General features: G+C 42.0%; 1 protein-coding gene across 1 annotated transcript in view; it reads right to left on the bottom strand.

The window, feature by feature from the left end:
- Positions 1 to 17,462, bottom strand: part of NAP1L4 (nucleosome assembly protein 1 like 4) — a 43,694-nt gene extending 26,232 nt beyond the window's left edge. Inside the window, exons 1-4 of the mRNA XM_079708076.1 lie at positions 17,351 to 17,462; positions 16,842 to 16,900; positions 6,978 to 7,077; positions 3,719 to 3,860 (exon numbers count right to left, since the gene is read on the bottom strand). Coding sequence (XP_079564202.1) covers positions 3,719 to 3,860; positions 6,978 to 7,077; positions 16,842 to 16,900; positions 17,351 to 17,364 — 315 coding nt within the window. The 5' untranslated portion in view covers positions 17,365 to 17,462. The remainder of the gene's footprint in view (positions 1 to 3,718; positions 3,861 to 6,977; positions 7,078 to 16,841; positions 16,901 to 17,350) is intronic.
- Positions 17,463 to 21,648: the final 4,186 nt, after the last annotated feature.

The following is a 21,648-nucleotide window of genomic DNA, read 5'->3' on the forward strand; positions in this document are numbered from 1 at the left end:
GTTGCTCTCTTCTTTCTTTCTTCTTTTTAAATTACTTTAAACTTTTTTTTATTTTTAATAATTTATTTTTTATTTTTAATTTTAATAAATTTCATTTCTTTTCTTTCCACAATAGTGAGAGGCCCGTGTACTGCAAAAAAGAAAAAAGAAAAAAAAGAAACAAGAAACATCTCAACTAAACAACCGAAACTTACACCTAAAGCAATTAGAGAAAGAAGAACAAAAAACCCCCCAAAATTAGCAGAAGGAAAGAAATCATAAAGATCAGATCAGAAATAAATGAAAAAGAAATGAAGAAAACCACAGCAAAGATCAATAAAACTAAAAGCTGGTTCTTTGAGAAGATAAAACAAAATTGTAAAACCATCAGCCAGACTCATCAAGAAAAAAAGGGAGAAGACTCAAATCAATAGAATTAGAAATGAAAAAGGAGAATAACTGACACTGCAGAATTACAAAGGATCATGTATTACAAGCAACTATATGCCAATAAATGGACAACGTGGAAGAAATGGAAACGTTCTTAGAAACGCACAACCTTCCGAGACTGTACCAGGATGAAATAGAAAATATAAACAGACAAATCACAAGCACTGAAATTGAAACTGTGATTAAAAATCTTCCAAACAAAAGCCCAAGACCAGATGGCTTCACAGGCAAATTCTATCAAACATTTAGAGAAGAGCCAACACCTATCCTTCTCAAAATCTTCCAAAATATAGCAGAAGGATGAATACTCCCAAACTCATTCTATGAGGCCACCATCACTCTGATACCAAAACCAGACAAACATGTCACAGAGAAAAAAACTACAGGCCAATATCACTGATGAACATAGATGCAAAAATCCTCAACAAAATACTAGCAAATAATCCAACAGAACGTTAAGAGGATCATACACCATGATCAAGTGGAGTTTATCCCAGGAATGCAAGGATTCTTCAATATACACAAATCAATCAATGTGATACACCACATTAACAAACTGAAGGAGAAAAAACATATGATCATCTCAATAGATGTAGAAAAAGCTTTCAACAAAATTCAACACCCATTTATGATAAAAACCCTCCAGAAAGTAGGCACAGAGGGAACTTACCTCAACATAATAAAGGCCATATATGACAAACCCACAGCCAACATCATTCTCAGTGGTGAAAAACTGAAACCATTTCCTCTAAGATCAGGAAAAAGACAAGGTTGTCCACTCTCACCACTATTATTCAACATAGCTTTGGAAGTTTTAGCCACAACAATCAGAGAAGAAAAAGAAATAAAAGGAATCCAAATTGGAAAAGAAGTAAAGCTGTCACTGTTTGCAGATGACATGATATGATATGTAGAGAATCCAAAAGATGCTACCAGAGAACTACTAGAGCTAATCAATGAATTTGGTAAAGTAGCAGGATACAAAATTAACACACAGAAATCTCTTGCATTCCTATACACTAGTGATGAAAAATCTGAAAGAGAAATTAAGGAAACACTCCCATTTACCACTGCAACAAAAAGAATAAAATACCTAGGAATAAACCTACCTAATGAGACAAAAGACCTGTATGCAGAAAACTATAAGAAATTAAAGAAATTAAAAGAAAATTATGAAAGAAATTAAAGATGATACAAACAGATGGAGAGATATACCGTGTTCCTGGATTGGAAGAATCAACATTATTAAAATGACTATACTACCCAAAGCAATCTACAGATTCAATGCAATCCCTATCAAACTACTAATGGCATTTTTCACAGAACTAGAACAAAAAACTTTACAATTTGTATGGAAACACAAAAGACCCTGAAGAGCCAAAGCAATCTTGAGAAAGAAAAACGGAGCTGGAGGAATCAGGCTCCCTGACTTCAGACTATACTACAAAGCTACAGTAATCAAGACACTATGGTACTGGCACAGAATCAGAAATACAGATCAATGGAACAGGATAGAAAGCCCAGATAAACCCACGCACCTACGGTCACCCTGTTTTTGATAAAGGAGGCAAGAATATACAATGGAGAAAAGACAGCCTCTTCAGTAAGTGGTGCTAGGAAAACTGGACAGCTACATGCAAAAGAATGAAATTAGAACACTCCCTAACACCATACACAAAAATAAACTCAAAATGGATTAAAGACCTAAATGTAAGGCCAGACACTATCAAACTCTTAGAGGAAAACATAGGCAGAACACTCTATGATATAAATCACAGCAAGATCCTTTTTGACCCACCTCCTAGAGAAATGGAAATAAAAACAAAAATAAAGAAATGGGACCTAATGAAACTTCAAAGCTTTTGCACAGCAAAGGAAAACATAAACAAGATGAAAAGACAACCCTCAGAATGGGAGAAAGTATTTGCAAATGAAGCAACTGACAAAGGATTAATCTCCAAAATTTACAAGCAGTTCATGCAGCTCAATATCAAAAAAAAACAGGCTTCCCTGGTGGCGCAGTGGTTGAAAGTCCGCCTGCCGATGGAGGGAAAACAGGTTCATGCCCCAGTCCGGGAAGATCCCACATGCCGTGGAGCGGCTGGGCCCGTAAGCCATGGCCGCTGAGCCTGCACTCCACAACGGGAGAGGCCACAACAGTGAGAGGCCCGCGTACCACCAAAAACAAAAAAAAAACAAAAAAAAAAACACCAACCCAATCCAAAAATGGGCAGAAGACCTAAATAGACATTTCTCCAAAGAAGATATACAGATTGTGAACAAACACATGAAAGGATGCTCAAAATCACTAATCATTAGAGAAATGCAAATCAAAACTACAATGAGGTATCACCTCACACCGGTCAAAATGGCCATCATCAAAAAATCTACAAACAATAAATGCTGGAGAGGGTGTGGAGAAAAGGGAACCCTCTTGCACTGTTGGTGGGAATGTAAATTGATACAGCCACTATGGAGAACAGCGAGGAGGTTCCTTAAAAAACTAAAAATAGAATTACCATACGACCCAGCAATCCCACTACCGGGCATATACCCTGAGAAAACCATAATTCAAAAACAGTCATGTACCACAATGTTCATTGCAGCTCTATTTATAATAGCCAGGACATGGAATCAATGTAAGTGTCCATCAACAGATGAATGGATAAAGAAGATGTGGCACATATATACAATGGAGTATCACTCAGCCATAAAAAGAAACGAAATTGAGTTATTTGTAGTGAGGTGGATGGACCTAGTCTCTGTCATACAGAGTGAAGTCAGAAAGAGAAAAACAAACACCGTATGCTAACACATATATATGGAATCTAAAAAAAAAGTGGTTCTGAAGAACCTAGGGGCAGAACAGGAATAAAGACACAGACATAGAGAATGGAGTTGAGGACACTGGGAGGGGAAAGGGTAAGCTGGGACGAAGTGAGAGAGTGGCATGGACATATATACACTACTAAATGTAAAAACAGATAGCTAGTGGAAAGCAGCCGCATAGCACAGGGAGATCAGCTCGTGCTTTGTGACCACCTAGAGGGGTGGGATAGGGAGGGTGGGAGGGAGAGGCAAGAGGGAGGAGATATGGGGACATATGTATATGTGTAACTGATTCACTTTGTTATAAAGCAGAAACTAACACACCATTGTAAAGCAATTATACGCCAATGAACGTTAAAAAAAAAGAGTAACATTCAATGATTCACTGGGTACATCTGGATGTTTTGCCTGAAGAACTTTCTGAAATATACTAATTAAGTTTACTAACAGAGTTCCTTACCTTGTCAAAGAGAGGCTGGTATAATGCTGCATACTTTCTTTCCAAGTCATGAACTTCTTCATAGAACTTGGCTTCTATATGAGCACATTTCACCTGAAGTTGTTTCAGTGCGTTGATTCTTCTTTTTACTGCTTTGGGTAAACTAAAAGAGAGGGAATAAAAAATAAAACATCCATATGACTGCAAAATAAGGCGGCATGCTTATTTTTTACTAAAATAAATTAATGTTAACATAGAATTAACACCCTTACCGTGAAAAAGAGCTCCTAAAAATCATTAAGGACAAACACCACCTCCCCGCCCCCCCCACCAAAAGCAGGGTGGTGGCGGAGGAGGAAACTGAAAGATAATTCACAAAAAATACAAATAATGAAATACGGAAGAAAGGTCCAATCTCATGAAATATCGAAAAGAATGTATATTTATTTATTTATTTATTTTTTGCCTTACGCGGGCCTCTCACTGTTGTGGCCTCTCCCGTTGTGGAGCACAGGCTCTGGACACGCAGGCTCAGCGGCCATGGCTCATGGGCCCAGCCGCTCCGTGGCATGTGAGATCCTCCCGGACCGGGATACGAACCCGTGTCCCCTGCATTGGCAGGCGGACTCTCAACCACTGCGCCACCAGGGAAGCCCAAGAATGTAAATTTAAAAGAACTGCTATCTTTTCCTTACCAAATTGGCAATTAAAAAATAATTCCCAGGGGGCACTTCCCTGGCGGTTCAGTGGTTAGGGCTCTGCACTGTCACTGCTGAGGGCCTGGTTCAACCCCTGGTCAGGGAAGTAAGATCCCGCAAGCCTCGAGGTGTAGCCAAAAAAATTTTTTTTAAATAAAAGAGAGAAGAAAATTTTTAAAATTCCCAGGTTTGATGAGGCTGAGGGCAGAGGCCCTCTAATTGACTCATCTTTCTTAAGGGTAAACAAGAACCTTGAAAATATTCTTTGCATCTACTTCTAAGAATTTATCCTAAGGAAATAACCAAATGTTTATGTGCTGGAGTGACCAGTGATATATTATTTGTAAAAGTGAAAGACTGGGAACAATGACAAGATGAGCAGAATTAAAACAGGGCCTGTCCACAACCATGTCCTCAAGGAATACTCAGCACCACAGGACAAGCTCTTGCTGACACAGCAAGGGAAAAACCAGAAACAACAGAGACAAGGCGTGCATTCTAGTCTAGAGTCAGACAACTACCAGCTCCTTAGCCCTTTGATACTTTTTACCCTCTAAGCAACATTTTAGTTTGTATGCCTTACTTTTATAAATCAGAAGGGAAAAAACATTTTAAACCCATTAAAATCATTTGTTTAACCTGAAGCCCTTAGTCACAATCTGGAACAAAGAGCAGACTCCTGCGGACTTCCCTGGTGGTGCAGTGGTTAGTTAAGACTCTGCTCTCCCAATGCAGGGGGCCCAGGTTCTATCCCTGGTCAGGAACTAGATCCTACATGCCGCAACTAAGGAGCCCGCCTGCCGCAACTAAGATCCGGCGCAACCAAATAAATTAATTAAAAAAAAAAAAAAGAGCAGACTCCTGGGCCCCACAAAGACCCACACTATCCCCCTTGGTGGGCCTGGGTCCTGCCCTCTGAGTCCTCCTCCATGTGGGCTGACTCCTCAAGGGCAGGGCTGGCATTAGTCTAATGGTATACAGTACCAGGCAGCTCCCAAGCACAGCATGATTTAGAAAACACAGCCATCAAGGGGGACTGGTTCCAGAACCCTGCGGGTATCAAAATCCATGGATGCTCAAGTCCCTTATATAAAATGGTATAGTGTTTGCACACTAAGCACATCCTCCCATATACTATAAATCAGCACTAGATTGCTTACCATACCTAATACAATGTAAATGTTATGTAAATAGTTGCTGGCGTGCGGCAAATTCAAGTTTTGCTTTCTGGAACTTTCTGGAAAAATTTTCCCCCAATATTTTTGATCCGCAGTTGGTTGAATCTGCAGATGTACAATCCAGGGAACCCGTGGATACATAGGGTCAATTGTAGTGGAAAAGCCTTGAATCACAAAGGACCCTGTCCTGGTATAATCATACCCATGGCAACCTCAGTTTCGACAAAGGTCCTTCACTACAGACTGCCAACTACAGAAACCGCTCTAGAACCTACTGCTAGTGAGAGAACAAGGAAAAAGCAGAGTGAATTTACTAACACTGAATACATTAACATCTGTACTTCTTTTCTACACTAATTACACAACCTAACGTTATTTCCTAACTTTCAAATCTTCCTAATGGAGTAAAAATACAAGGACCTCTAAGCCAGCTGAACCCAGATATCCTCCCCAGCCAGCCTCCAAACAGTAAGAGTAACCACACACCATTCTTCTCCCCACAACAGGCACGTCACGTACAGCATGGAACGTGGAACTAATTCTATCGCACAAAACCTTGTTCCCCTCCCCCATTTCCTCTCAGCGAATGCCACCCCATTCACCCAGTTTCTGAAGCCAGAAACTAGAAACCACCACTCACGCTCAGCTCTCCTACCTGCACCCAGCATCACCACACCCCACTGATCTAGTCTGCAAACACTTCACAGAACCTTCCCCACTAGGTCACCCCCCGAAAGAACCCTCTCTACGGGCAGAGCAGACCCCAAGCGTGCCCCCTCTGTGACAACATCCCCAGCCCCGCGTGGGACAGCCAGTGTGTGTGCGGGGTGACACTCTGAGACCCAGCCGTGCACTGACTGTAGGAGGGAAGCCCGGAGCAGCTCATCCCTCTGCAGGAAGACAGCCAGGCCCCGAGAAGAGCAGTCCAAGGGCTTGAAGGGTGGGCATCCTTATGGTGTTCACTGTGCAGTACAACCAAGACACAGACCTCGTCCAAATAAGCCACGTTTCGGTGTTGCAGGCTCACGTAGGTGAGCTGGGCAGGACTGGGTCTCTTAGCGAACCAGGAGCCACAATGAAGAGAAAGCACTGCCCCCATCTGCCTGTACCTCCGCCCCCTGCTGACGCCCCAGTCTGCCTGCTCATGGGACCTGTGAAGGCCTCTCACCCTACAGGCTGGCACCGTACACTCGCCCATAACTTGACACACCGCACTACCCTGGCCACAGGCCTGTAGCCTCTACCAGGCTCTGACCCCAGCACTCACCTTCGGGACCCCAGAGCCTGGCTCTCAGCAGGCAAGGTCTACTGAATGAAAAACATACTTATTCCTAGTCTAAGGAACCAGGAGAGGTTTTTTCTTTGTTTCTTAAAGTTGCGTCCTCTCACTCACGGCATACTTACGTCTCGATGTAGCTTGAAGGAGTGTGGGAGACACTGTCAAGTCGTTCCTGTAAAGCTGCCAAAACTTGAGGATTCTGCATCACCTGGTCTGCGAGCTTTTCTATTAAGAGTTAAAAAAAAAAACAAAGCCAAAAAATTTAAAATACACCCACCCCACGACAGCCAAGAGTTGAAAATCACAAACACTTATCTACTACTTTTGCTTATCTACTTTAATTTGTAAATATAGCAAGTAGCTTCTTAAACACATCTGTTTCAAAAATCTTTATCTGTAAAGGCATTTGATACTCTCTGTTAACCACCCAAGCGGATGGTGATAAATACACCGAGGGTACCTGGAGAGCTCTGCTCCTCACCTCAGCAGTAGAAGCCCCGGTCTCCCCACTGGGGACACTGTCACTTGCTAAGTTCAGGCAGTCTACCTCCCTCCCGGAAGCCAAGGATGGGGACAAGCTGCCTGTGGCTCAATCAGTGCGCATTTGTGCCCCAGCTCAGGAAAGCGCGACTCCCACCAGCTCCCTGGGGGCACCAGACCTTCCAGGCGCTCTTTGCCTCCACCTTCACCCACCTTGCCCTCCTGCCCAAACCTGCCTCCTCCCAGGAGCCCCTGCCCCTCTGCCCTGCGACCTCGACAGCTCACACACACTGTACCGACTCCCGAAGAACAAACACAACGCTGAGAGGGAGGTCAGCTGTGCCGCAGACTGGCTCACACCTGGCTCGCGGCACAGGCTCTGTATTGAAAAGATTCCCTCTCAGCAACACTGTACGGAAACCCAAACTCAGGGCCCTCACCCAACTCAAAAGGCAGCGCAGACCTAGAGTTCTCCCCCACCTTCTGTAAGACAGCAATGCAGGCAAGCTGAACACAACAAGCAGGCACTCATTTTACCTTTAACTCCAATCCCAGCCACTAACATGGAGCACCATGTATGTGTACAAAACACATGTAACTGTGTACATACAAAACTGTATGTAAATACTAAACATATACACAAACACACATCTCTAGCTCTGGCCACTGAAAGGTCTAGGAATAATGGCAGATGGGATTTATATTTTGGTTTTTAAATCTCTGTCCCAACTAAAAGATACAGGCCTCCTTGCATAAATGTAGATTCCAGATCTGGGGAAAGGAAAGTTCAAGGGAAAATGGAACATCGCCTGTGCCACACAGCTAGAGAGAAGTCAAAATGGATGGGGACGCAGCAAAAGGACACAGAAGCCAGCTTAAAGGGACCCACTGGCCAAATGGGACAATCTGCACACCAGAAAGAGGAATGGTGGACAATGAGGGAAGATGGTGCAGCAGAAGGACGTGCGCTCACTCCCTCTTGCGAGAACACCAGAATCACAACTAACTGCCGAACAATCATCAACAGGAAGACACTGGAGCTCACCAAAAAGATACCCCACATCCAAAGACAAAGGAGAAGCCACAGTGAGACGGTAGGAGGGGCACAATCACAACAAAATCAAATCCCATAACTGCTGGGTGGGTGACTCACAACTGGAGAACACTTATACCACAGAAGTCCACCCACTGGAGTGAAGGTTCTGAGCCCCACGTCAGGCTTCCCAACCTGGGGGGTCTGGCAAAGGGAGGAGGAATTCCTAGAGAATCAGACTTTGAAGGCTAGCAGGATTTGATTGCAGGACTTCAACAGGACTGGGGGAAACAGAGACTCCACTCTTGGAGGGCACACACTAAGTAGTGTGCGCATCGGGACCCAGGGGAAGGAGCGGTGACCTCGGGGGAGACTGAACCAGACCTACCTGCTGGTGCTGGAGGGTCTCCTGCAGAGGCAGGGTGTGGCTGTGTCTCACCGTGGGGACAAGGACACTGGCAGCAGAAGTTCTGGGAAGTACTCCTTGGGGTGAGCCCTCCCAGAGTCTGCCAATAGCCCCACCAAAGAGCCGGGGTAGGCTCAAGTGTTGGGTCTCCTCAGGCCAAACAACCAACAGGAGGGAACCCAGCCCCACCCATCAGCAGACAAGCGGATTAAAGTTTTACTGAGCTCTGCCCACCAGAGCAACAGCCAGCTCTACCCACCACCAGTCCCTCCTATCAGGAATCTTCCACAAGCCTCTTAGATAGCCTCATCCACCAGAGGGCAGACAGCAGAAGCAAGAAGAACTACAATCCTGCAGCCTGTGAAACAAAAACCACATTCGCAGAAAGACAGACAAAATGAAAAGGCAGAGGGCTATGTACCAGATGAAGGAACAAGATAAAACCCCAGAAAAACAACTAAATGAAGTGGAGATAGGCAACCTTCCAGAAAAAGAATTCAGAATAATGATAGTGAAGATGATCCAGGACCTCGGAAAAAGAATGGAGGCAAAGATCAAGGAGATGCAAGAAATGTTTAACAAAGATCTACAAGAATTAAAGAACAAACAGAGATGAACAACACCATAACTGAAATGAAAAATACACTAGAACAGAATAAAGAAAAAAATAATGAAAAGAAATGAAGACACCCTAAGAGACCTCTGGGACAACACTAAATGCAACAACATTCGCATTATAGGGGTGCCAGAAGGAGAAGAGAGAGAAAGGACCCGAGAAAATATTTGAAGAGATTATAGTCGAAAACTTCCCGAACACGGGAAAGGAAATAGCCGCCGAAGTCCAGGAAGCACAGAGGGTCCCATACAGGATAAACCCAAGGAGAAATATGCCGAGACACACAGTAATCAAATTGGTAAAAATTAAAGACAAAAAAAAATTGATTGAAAGCAGCAAGGGAAAAATGATAAATAACATACAAGGAAACTCCCATAAGATTAACAGCTGATTTCTCAGCAGAAACTCTACAAGCCAGAAGGGACTGGCATGATATATTTAAAGTCATGAAAGGGAAGAACCTACAACCAAGATTACTCTACCCGGCAAGGATCTCATTCAGATTTTTTTTTTTTTTTTTTTTTTTTTTTTTTTTTTGTGGTATGCGGGCCTCTCACTGTTGTGGCCTCTCCCGTTGCGGAGCACAGGCTCCGGACGCGCAGGCCCAGCGGCCATGGCTCACGGGCCCAGCCGCTCCGCGGCATATGGGATCCTCCCGGACCGGGGCACGAACCCGCATCCCCTGCATCGGCAGGCGGACTCTCAACCACTGCGCCACCAGGGAGGCCCTCTCATTCAGATTTGATGGAGAAATCAAAAGCTTTACAGACAAGCAAAAGCTAAGAGACTTCAGCACCACCAAACCAGTTCTACAACAACTGCTAAAGGAACTTCTAAGTGGAAAACACAAGAGAAGAAAAGGACCTACAAAAACAAACCCAAAACAATTAAGAAAATGGTAATAAGAACATACATATCAATAATTACCTTAAACATGAATGGATTAAATGCTCCAACCAAAAGACACAGGCTCGCTGAATGGATACAAAAACAAAACCCATATATATGCTGTCTACAAGAGACCCACTTCAGACCTAGGGACACATACAGACTGAAAGTGAGGGGATAGAAAAAGATATTCCATGCAAATAGAAATCAAAAGAAAGCTGGAGTAGCAATACTCATATCAGATAAAACAGACTTTAAAATAAAGAACGTTACAAGAGACAAGGAAGGACACTGCATAATGATCAAGGGATCAATCTAAGAAGAAGATATAACAATTATAAATATATATGCACCTAACATAGGAGCACCTCAATATATAAGGCAACTGCTAACAGCTATAAAAGAGGAAATGGACAGTAACACAATAATAGTGGGGGACTTTAACACCTCACTTACACCAATGGACAGATCATCCAAACAGAAAATTAGTAAGTAAACACAAGCTTTAAATGACACAATAGACCAGACAGATTTAATTGATATTTATAGGACATTCCATCCAAAAACAGCAGATTACACTTTCTTCTCAAGAGCTCATAGAATATTCTCCAGGATAGATCACATCTTGGGTCACAAATCAAGCCTCAGTAAATTTAAGAAAACTGAAATCATATCAAGCATCTTTTCTGACCACAATACTATGAGATTAGAAATCAATTCCATGGAAAAAAACGTAGAAAACACAAACACATGGAGGCTAAACAATACGTTACTAAATAACCAAGAGATCACTAAAGAAATCAAATAGGAAATAAAAAATACCAAGAGACAAATGGCAATGAAAACATGACAATCCAAAACCTATGGGATGCAGCAAAAGCAGTTCTAAGAGGGAAGTTTATAGCTATACAAGCCTACCTCAAGAAACAAGAAAAGTTTCCTCTCTCTCAGCCATGTGAGGATCCAGCAAGAAGACAGCCATCTACCTACAAGGCAGGAAGAAGGCCCTCACCAGAACCAGACCATGCTGCCACCCTAATCTCGAGCTTCTCAGCCTCCAGAACTATGAGAAATAAATGTCTGTGGTTTAAAGCCACCCGGTCTAGTACTTTGTTATAGCAACCAGAGCTAAGACAAGCACATTTTATAATCTCTCTCAGTGTGATAATCCAGTTAGATGTGCCTAATTTGAAGTCCACATGCTACTTACTGTGAGATACAGAAAAAAAGATTATTTTTTTGCTTACCTCATTTTACATTCGTATTACACTAAATTATCAGTTTTTGTAACACAGCAATATTTTGTGCTTAATATCTCTAACTAGTACCAAAGATGAATGATAGATGTCAGATGTTTTGGGTATCCTGAGTAGCCCCAAATCTTCCTCTAATATCCACTTAAAATAGCTCACATATAGTGTGAAACCAGCACTCTCTTCATTATTGCTGAGAATTATTGAGGAATTTATATTGTCCAGGCACCTTTAATTCTGAATTCCTTCTCCTACTATATTCTTATTTATTTATCTATCATTGCTTCTGCAATTGCTCTTTTCTCTCTACCCGACTTTTTCTTCATTACGCCCCTTCTACAAAGAAATCAACTAAAACCAGCTATTATTATTAGCATTTTGTAAATGAAAGATTCAGGATAATGGATAAGAATTACAACACGCCAACAATATCAACCTGAAATATTAAATATCTTATGTTTTCTTATGTCTCCCTACCTAGAGCATTTTTCAGCAGGTGCCTTTCTCTAGTAATCCACCTAATCCTCAAGATCTTTCTTCCTAACTTCTCTCAAATTACCTTTCTCAAAAAAAAAAAAAAAAAAAGAAAGAAAGAAACAAGAATTATCTCAATTAAACAATCTAACCTCACACCTAAAGGAACTAGACAAAGAACAAATAAAACCCAAAGTTAGCAGAAGGAAAGAAATCATAAAGATCAGAGCAGAAATAAATGAAATAGAAATAAAGAAAACAATAGCAAAGATCAATAAAACTAAAAGCTGTTTCTTTGAGAAGATAAACAAAATTGATAAACCATTAGCCAGACTCATCAAGAAAAAGAGAGGACTCAAATCAATAAAATTAGAAATGAAAAAGGAGAAATTACAACAGACACCACTGAAATACAAAGCATCCTAAGAGACTACTACAAGCAACCCTATGCCAATAAAATGGACAACTTAGAAGAAATGGACAAATCCTTAGAGAGGTATAACCTTCCAAGACTGAACCAGGAAGAAATAGAAAATATGAACAGACCAATCACAAGCCATGAAATTGAAACTGTGATTAAAAATCTTCCAACAAACAAAAGTTCAGGACCAGATGGCTTCACAGGTGAATTCTATCAAACATTTAGAAAAGAGCTAACACCCATCCTTCTCAAACTCTTCCAAAGAACTGCAGAGGAAGGAACACTCCCAAACTCATTCTATGAGGCCATCACCATCACCCTGATACCAAAAACAGACAAAGATACTACAAAAAAAGAAAATTACAGACCAATATCACTGATGAATATAGATGCAAAATTCCTCAACAAAATACTAGCAAACAGAATCCAACAACACATTAAAAGGATCATACACCATGATCAAGTGGGATTTATCCCAGGGATGCAAGGATTCTTCAATATACGCAAATCAATCAATGTGGTACACCATATTAACAAATTGAAGGAGAAAAACCATATGATCATCTCAATAGAGGCAGAAAAAGCTTCTGACAAAATTCAACACCCACTGATGATAAAAACTCTCCAGAAAGTGGGCATACAGGGATCCTACCTCAACATAAATAAAGGCCATATACGACAAACCCACAGCAAACATCATGCTCAATGGTGAAAAACTGATGTCATTTCCTCTAAGATCAGGAACAAGACAAGGATGTCCACTCTCACCACTATTATTCAACAAACTTTTGGAAGTCCTAGCCACGGCAATCAGAGAAGAAAAAGAAATAAAAGGAATACAAATTGGAAAAGAAGAAGTAAAACTGTCACTGTTTGCAGATGACATGACACTATACATAGAGAATCCTAAAGATGCCACCAGAAAACTATTAGAGCTAATCAATGAATTTGGTAAAACTGCAGGATACAAAATTAACGCACAGAAATCTTGTGCATTCCTATACACTAGTGATGAAAAATCTGAAAGAGAAATTAAGGAAACACTCCCATTTACCACTGCAACAAAAAGAATAAAATACCTAGGAATAAACCTACCTAGGGAGACAAAAGACCTGTAGGCACAAAACTATAAAACACTGATGAAAGAAATTAAAGGTGATACCAACAGATGGAGGGATATACCATGTTCTTGGAATAGAAGAATCAATATTGTGAAAATGACTATACTACTCAAAGCAATCTACAGATTCAGTGTAATCCCTATCAAATTACCAATGGTATTTTTTACAGAACTACAACAAAAAACCTTAAAATTTGTATGGAGACACAAAAGACCCCGAAGAGCCAAAGCAGTTTTCAGGGAAAAAAACGGAGCTGGAGGAATCAGACTCCCTGACTTCAGACTATACTACAAAGCTAGAGTAATCAAGACAATATGGTACTGGCACAAAAACAGAAATATCGATCAATGGAACAAGACAGAAAACCCAGAGGTAAACCCATGCACCTGTGGTCAACTAATCTATGACAAAGGAGGCAAGGATATACAATGGAGAAAAGACAATCTCTTCAATAAGTGGTGCTGGGAAAACTGGACAGCTACATGTAAAAGAATGAAATTAGAACACTCCCTAACACCATACACAAAAATAAACTCAAAATGGATTAGAGACCTAAATTTAAGACCGGACACTATAAAACTCTTAGCGGAAAACAGAGAAAGAACCCTCTGACATATATCACAGCAAGATCTTTTTTGATCCATCTCCTAGAGTAATGGAAATAAAGACAAAAAATAACAAATGGGACCTAATGAAACTTAAAAGCTTTTACCCAGCAAAGGAAACCAAACATAAGACGAAAAGACAACCCTCAGAATGGGAGAAAATATTTGCAAACAAATCAATGGACAAAGGATTAATCTCCAAAATATATAAACAGGTCATGCAGCTCAATATTAAAAAAACAAACAACCCAATCCAAAAATGGGCAGAAGACCTAAACAGACATTTCTCTAAAGAAGACATACAGATGGCCAAGAAGCATATGAAAAGCTGCTCAACATCACTAATTATTAGAGAAATGCGAATCAAAACTACAATGAGGTATCACCTCACACCAATTAGAATGGGCATCATCAGAAAATCTACAAACAAATGCTGAAGAGGGTGTGGAGAAAAGGGAACCCTCTTGCACTGTTGGTGGGAATGTAAATTGATACAGCCACTATGGAGAACAGTATGGAGGTTCCTTAAAATACTAAAAATAGAATTATAGTATGACCCAGCAATCCTACTACTGGGCATATACCCAGAGAAAATCATAATTCAAAAAGACACATGCATCGCAATGTTCATTGCAGCACTACTTACAATAGCCAGGACATGGAAGCAACCTAAGTGTCCATCGGCAGACGAATGGATAAAGAAGATGTGGTACATATATACAACGGAGTATTACTCAGCCATAAAAAGGAACGAAATTGGGTCATTTGTAGAGATGTGGATGGATCTAGAGACTGTCATACAGAGTGAAGTCAGAAAGAGAAAAACAAATATTGTATATTAACAAATATATGTGGAACGTAGAAAAATGGTACAGATGAACCAGTTTGCAGGGCAGAAATTGAGACACAGATGTAGAGAACAAACGTATGGGCACCAAGGGGGGAAAGCGGTGGGGGCTGGGGCTGGTGGTGGGATGAATTGGGCGATTGGGATTGACATGTATACACTGATGTTTATAAAATGGATGACTAATAAGAACCTGCTGTATAAAATAATTTATTTAAAAAAAGAATAATGATGGCAAATGATTAAACACTGAATAAAAAGCTAATCCAGGGCTTCCCTGGTGGCGCAGTGGTTGAGAGTCCGCCTGCCGATGCAGGGGACACGGGTTCGTGCCCCGGTCCGGGAGGATCCCACATGCCGCGGAGTGGCTGGGCCCGTGAGCCATGGCAGCGGAGCCTGCGCGTCCGGAGCCTGTGCTCCGCAACGGGAGAGGGCACAGCAGTGAGAGGCCTGCGTGCCGCAGGGGAAGAAAAAAAAAAAAAAAAAGCTAATCCATGAGTCTATAGTAACATTAAAATGGGGTAGTGGGGGAGTAGGGAAGTATTTCTTTAATAGATGTAATATGTTAGTCAGATTGATAGAATTAGAAAAACACCCTTTGGTGACCACCAATGTCATCACGGATTCAGCAAGGCTCATCAGTGGTGCCCGAATCCCTATGTAAGAGTCTTACGGAGAACAGGATTCCCACAGGGTGCCCAACAGCTTCTTTACTCCAAGGACCCTAAGGGCAGAGACCGGCAGACACTGTCTTCACCACGTCATCACTCTTGGGAGCCCCGTCACAGGCCTAACTGCATTCCCACTCCATCAGGTCGCCTATGTTCTCGTCTTGCCAAGACATTTACGCTGAATCTAGTGAGGTGAAAACCACCAGACCCATCCAGAGTGTGGGCATTCTACAAGACAGCTGGAGCACACAGCCTGCTGATGTGTCCCTGCGAGGAAGCGTAAAAAAGGTGGGGGGATAACTCTAGAATAAAGGGGACAGAACTAAACGCTATACATGATCCTTGGCCAGCCCTGGATTTGAGTGTGGGGTACGGCAGTAAAAGAAATGCTGAGAAAACCAGGAAAATATGAACATGACTGTACATTAGCTAATAGTATTGGACCGACATTAAATTTCTTGGTTGTGGTAATGGCATTGTGGTTATGAGACTTTATCCTAGTTTTTAGGAAATTTATACTAAATTGTTTTAGGAAGAAAAAGCCAGAATATCCACAACTTGCTTTCAGACAGTTCAGAGGGAAAAACAAGTATAGATAAATACTTGAAAATGGAGGAAAGGGCCTTCCCTGGAGGCGCAATGGTTGAGAATCTGCCTGCCAATGCAGGGGACACGGGTTCGAGCCCTGGTCCAGGAAGATCCTATATGCTGTGGAACAACTAAGCCCGCGCACCACAACTACTGAGCCTGCGCTCTAGAGCCCGTGCTCCACAACAAGAGAAGCCACCGCAATGAGAAGCCTGCACACTGCAAGGAAGAGTAGCCCCCGCTCACCGCAACTAGAGAAAGCCCGTGCGCAGCAACGAAGACCCGACGCAGCCAAAAATAAATAAATAAATTTATTTTTTTTTAAAAATGGAGGAAAAGTAATATATCTATGAATTTATGATCATATCAAACCAATATGATATCTGGGACGTGCTTCAGAATAATCACGGGAAGAAAAGGCACAGGTGAAAAAAGCCCGAGCGCCTGGTAATCAGCGCTAACGGCGAGAGACGGCAGGTAGAGGTGCACTGTGCTATTCACTTGACTTTTGGGGTCTGAGTAGGAGCCTCCCTGCTCTGCATGCAAACTCTCCAACGGTTCACTTTCCCATGTGCAGTGAACTGACCTGTATTACTTGCATTTTTAGCAGCTTCCAAGGAATCTGAAGGAACCCCATCTGAAAAACTAAAACAATATATTTAAAAAGTATTACTCTAAAAAAAGTTTCACGGATAAATAGCACAATGGCGTTTTTCTTATTTAACATATTAAGAGGTGTCTCCACAGTAACTTCAGATTTGAGCAGAAGACAACTACAGACACACACATGTGTTACCTATGAAATACTTTCCTCACCGTTATTAAAAAAAGCCACCCTGCCAAGCTGTTAGGACACAGTGCCCACAGTGGCTCTGTGGGACAGCCACACAAAGTCTCTAAAAACACAAAGGTTTTCAGTATCAATATATGACACACTTTTCACATCTAAAGCAAGTTCTTTATGGGCTCAAAAACACAGAGGGGAAAAAAAAAGCCATCAGCTGGAGCACCTAATGATGTTTACAGAAATAAGGCTTGCCTCTTGCTCACCAACTAAAATTTAAACTCCAATAAACAAAGTCCATTTTGGCTTACCTGTTATCTGCCATCTGAATGTTTTTATCTCCTACAAATTAAAAAAGAATTCACATTACTAAATATTCACAAACAAAGAAATTTCAGATGTACTCTTTTCACAGTGATTTTCAGTGGGGGATGAGGACCTCGTAAGGAGGGGCAGGAGGGACGGTTCTGGGTGATGGAAATGCCAAAACCTGGAATGGGGTACTGGGTACTTGCATATACACACTTGCCAAAACTCATCAAATTAAAAACTTATACACCTTTCAGTGCAAGCACACTTACTCATAAAAAATTTCTCTTGTTGGCACTAAAATGACCAGACTTCAGAATAAAGACAATTCATCAATTTTAACTTGCCTTATGTCTATAATAAGTTTCAGAAACAGGAACATTTATGCTAGACCAATTATTTTAGAGCAATTCAAAGAATTTACTGGTACTCACATTGTCTTTCAAACCCTAACTCACAGAATGATTTTAAAATTTTGTTTATTCTGTATGTTCTACTACTTCTACACTGAAGATGCAGTACTTGTGTAAAAACATCATGTAATACACTCAATTATGATCCCACTTTTACAAGAGACATATAAAAAAAGATTATCTCCAGATTAGGTGACTTTCTACCTATAAATATTAAAGGTGGGTTCTAAGACATTTATGACTTAAATAGAACTTGATATTAGTACAATTTCAAAGCCCTATCTAAATGCAGAGCTAAAAACAGTCAGGTTTGGTGATCACATTTCCTTAGTCCTAGATGTGTAGTAAATCCACTTCAGATCCCCCTCTAAAGAGTGGTTTCAAGCTGACAACTGGTCGATGACTCATTCTTAGGTATCTGAGCAAAGCCCAAACCCCTTAATCAGTGCTTCAGGGTCAAAGAGAACAATAATGCTTCACAGTTAGGAAACATAGCTCCAATTGGTATTTATGAACTACAATTGTCTTAAGTGCATCTTTCTTAGGTAATTCTGTTTCAAAATAAAACACTGTAATTACTTTAAAAATTCGAAATACTACATAAATGTTACATTATTTTTCAAAAAGCTAAATGATTTAAGGAAACAAATGAAAATCAGGAGAGGAAAAACCCTCCAACGGTCCCCATCACCTTCTGCTGAGTCCAAAGTCACTCCACCCAGAAACCCAAATTCCTACACCTCCCAGCTTAGCTCCTCCGCAATCTGCTGCATGCATACAGCGGCACCCGGGCTATTCCCAAGCTTTTTTTTTTTTAATAAATAAATTTATTTATTTATTTTTGGCCGCGTTGGTTCTTCGTTGCTGCGCGCGGGTTTCTCTAGTTGCGGTGAGCAGGGACTACTCTTGGTTGCAGTGCGCGGCCTTCTCATTGCGGTTGCTTCTCTTCTTGCAGAGCACAGGCTCTAGGCACGCGGGCTTCAGTACTTGTGGCATGCGGGCTCAGTAGTTGTGGCTCGCGGGCTCTAGAGCGCAGGCTCAGTGGTTGTGGCGCACAGGCTTAGTTGCTCCGCAGCAAATGGGATCTTCCTGGACCAGGGCTTGAACCCATGTCCCTTGCATTGGCAGGCGGATTCTTAACCACTGCACCACCAGGGAAGTCCGATTCCCAAGCTTATATTCTGCTTTTTCATATATTACAAATGTAAAACATGAGACAGGCAGGTCTTCAAAATAACATCTGATGACAACATTTTAAGAGCTAATACACTTACCTTTTACCAGTTGTTAAATATTGACATTTTCCCCCCTATGATATACTTCTGATAACATCTACATGAACACATCTTAGTTTACCTGGCTTCCCATCCCAAGTAATTCTTTATATGGCAATAGTAGGATTGTGACTATAGAATTTCTGGGTCAGAGAATAGGAATGGATACTGACACCTACTGCCAAAGTGGTTATACACTGAAACCAACTACAATTTGGCTACGTAATTAAAGTCTCCATTGTCTAACAATTATGTCCACCAGCACCTTCTGTGTAGACCACACACACCAACTGCTCTCTCTTGCAGCAGCTGTCACTGCCAGCTTAACAGACAAAGTCCCATTTTCCCCACCCAATCAAGCCACACACCTAATTCCAACACCTCCTGTACTAGCAAGGTCACCATGTGACAGGCAATTTCCCACATTTTATACCCACAGCAACTCTAGCAGGGAGGGTGCATCCCCAGTGCACGGAAGAGGACACTGAGGATGGGAAGGGTGAGGTGACTAATCCAAGGTTACCTGGCTAGTAAGGTGTGGACTGGGGTTTCTTTCAACCTAAAAGAAAGGAGGTAAACGAAGGCAAACTCCAGTTACCAGAAATAGAGTTTATGTGGGAACAGCAGAGAAACTGCAATTCGGGACACACATACTGAAGCGAGCTACAGGTGAGTTCACTGAAGGCTTGGGGTGGGTTGCTTCTTTGGGCAAAGAGTGCAAAAGGGCAAAATCCAATTAGGGACCATGCAGCAACTGGTTCCAAGATGCGGAGAGATTCCTGGCAGATGCTCACTGGTTGGAGGATAAATTTCGATCTCTCGTAAATCAAGCATTATGGGAAATCAGTCCCACCATCTTTGTTTTCTGAGGGTACATGTTTTCTGAGGGTGCATGCGCAAGAGATTCTCCATTTCACATCCTTCCATTCCATTTTATATTAAGATCCTTTCACATTCCCCCCTTTTGATTAAACTCTTTCACAAAAAGCACTGCTCGTCAGTCTTACTGTGTGGGTATCTCACTTAGTCAGAGGCACCATTAGCTGCACGTGGATTATGGGTCTCTCGGAGCTGAGGAGGACCATCCTCAGATGTCTCATCCCATGGAAGAGGAAAACAGCAAGCAAGGAAAACAGCAAGATACTTGGCCTCATTTGAACAAAACAATTGAGAAATGGGGAACCTCAGTTATGTTCCTCTGACGTGGTCAGTTCAGTTTCCATGGTCAGCTGAACTTCAGGATACGCCTTTATTTTGTAGTAACATACAGGAAAAAGAACTTTATTTTGTACATACATCTGGGAGAAGGACATTTGCCTGCTGATACAAAACAGGAGAAATTTAACCATGTGGATTATACCCATGGCCAGAAGTCCAATTATAGCTACTGACTAGAATAAACTTCTCAACCTGTTTCCCCAGCTGCCTATATTTAAGAGGTCAAAAATGACCCAGGTCCCAGGGGTATGGCCTATTTCAGTTAATAGTTTGATATCTTCCATTATTTTTATTATTTTTTTTAGGCTGCGTTGGGTCTTCGTTGCTGCACGCAGGCTTTCTCTAGCTGTGGTGAGCAGGGTCTACTCTTTGTTGCAGTGCATGGGCTTCTCATTGCGGTGGCTTCTCTTGTTGCAGAGCACGGGCTCCAGGCGCGCGGGCTTCAGTAGTTGTGGCACGTGGGCTTAGTTGCTCCGTGGCATGTGGGATCTTCCCGGACCAGGGCTCGAAACCATGTCCCCTGCATTGGCAGGCAGATTCTTAACCACTGAGCCACCAAGGAAGCCCTCTTTCACTACTTTCAGTTCTCGTGTTACTTTTCCCGGCTTGTTAACATAAAAACAGCATTCTTGGGAACCAGGGAAGTCCCAAGACTTCTGAGCCTGCGCTCTAGAGCCACAACTACTGAGCCTGCGCCCTAGAGCCCGTGTGCCACAACTACTGAAGCCCAAGCACCTAGAGTCTGTGCTCCGCAATGAGAAGCCACCGCTATGAGAAGCCTGTGCACCGCAACGAAGAGTAGCCCCTGCTTGCCACAACTAGAGAAAGCCCACGTGCAGGAATGAAGACCCAACACATCCAAAAATAAATAAGTAAATAAATAAAATTTTAAAAAACAAAAAAAAACCCAGCATTCTTCCTCAAGCAGGACACAGGTTCCCCCATGCTATGCAGTGTGGAGGTTTAGGGCTCTGCAGTTTTGTAAGACAACTTCTGCTAGGCTGTCTACTTGGGTTTGTTGATGTTTAAAAGCTCTGACATAAGCATTAAGGTAGTAGCCATGAATTTGAAGAGATTCTTAACTGCCTTTTCAAGTTCTGCTACTCCAACTCGTTCTGCTACTCCAACTCAAGGGAAAAAGTCCAAAGGGCAAATCCCTTTCTATCTACTATGAGTGTAGCTGTAGGCATACACTCAAAATTGTATCCATCCCAGCTATGATGTGCTCTCTCAAGACGGCAGGAGAAAGAACCCAGATTGGGCCCAAGGGCGATGGAAGGCAGGGTTTTCCCAACTTCAGCATCAGGAGTGAGGACAATGGCTCCAAGCGTACTTCCCATTTAGGGCAAGTGTGGAGTATGCATTTCTTCCACACAGAAGGAAATAACCAGTGTT

The sequence above is a fragment of the Hyperoodon ampullatus genome, assembly GCF_949752795.1.
Source record: "Hyperoodon ampullatus genome assembly, chromosome: 7".
NCBI classification, from domain to species: domain Eukaryota; kingdom Metazoa; phylum Chordata; class Mammalia; order Artiodactyla; family Ziphiidae; genus Hyperoodon; species Hyperoodon ampullatus.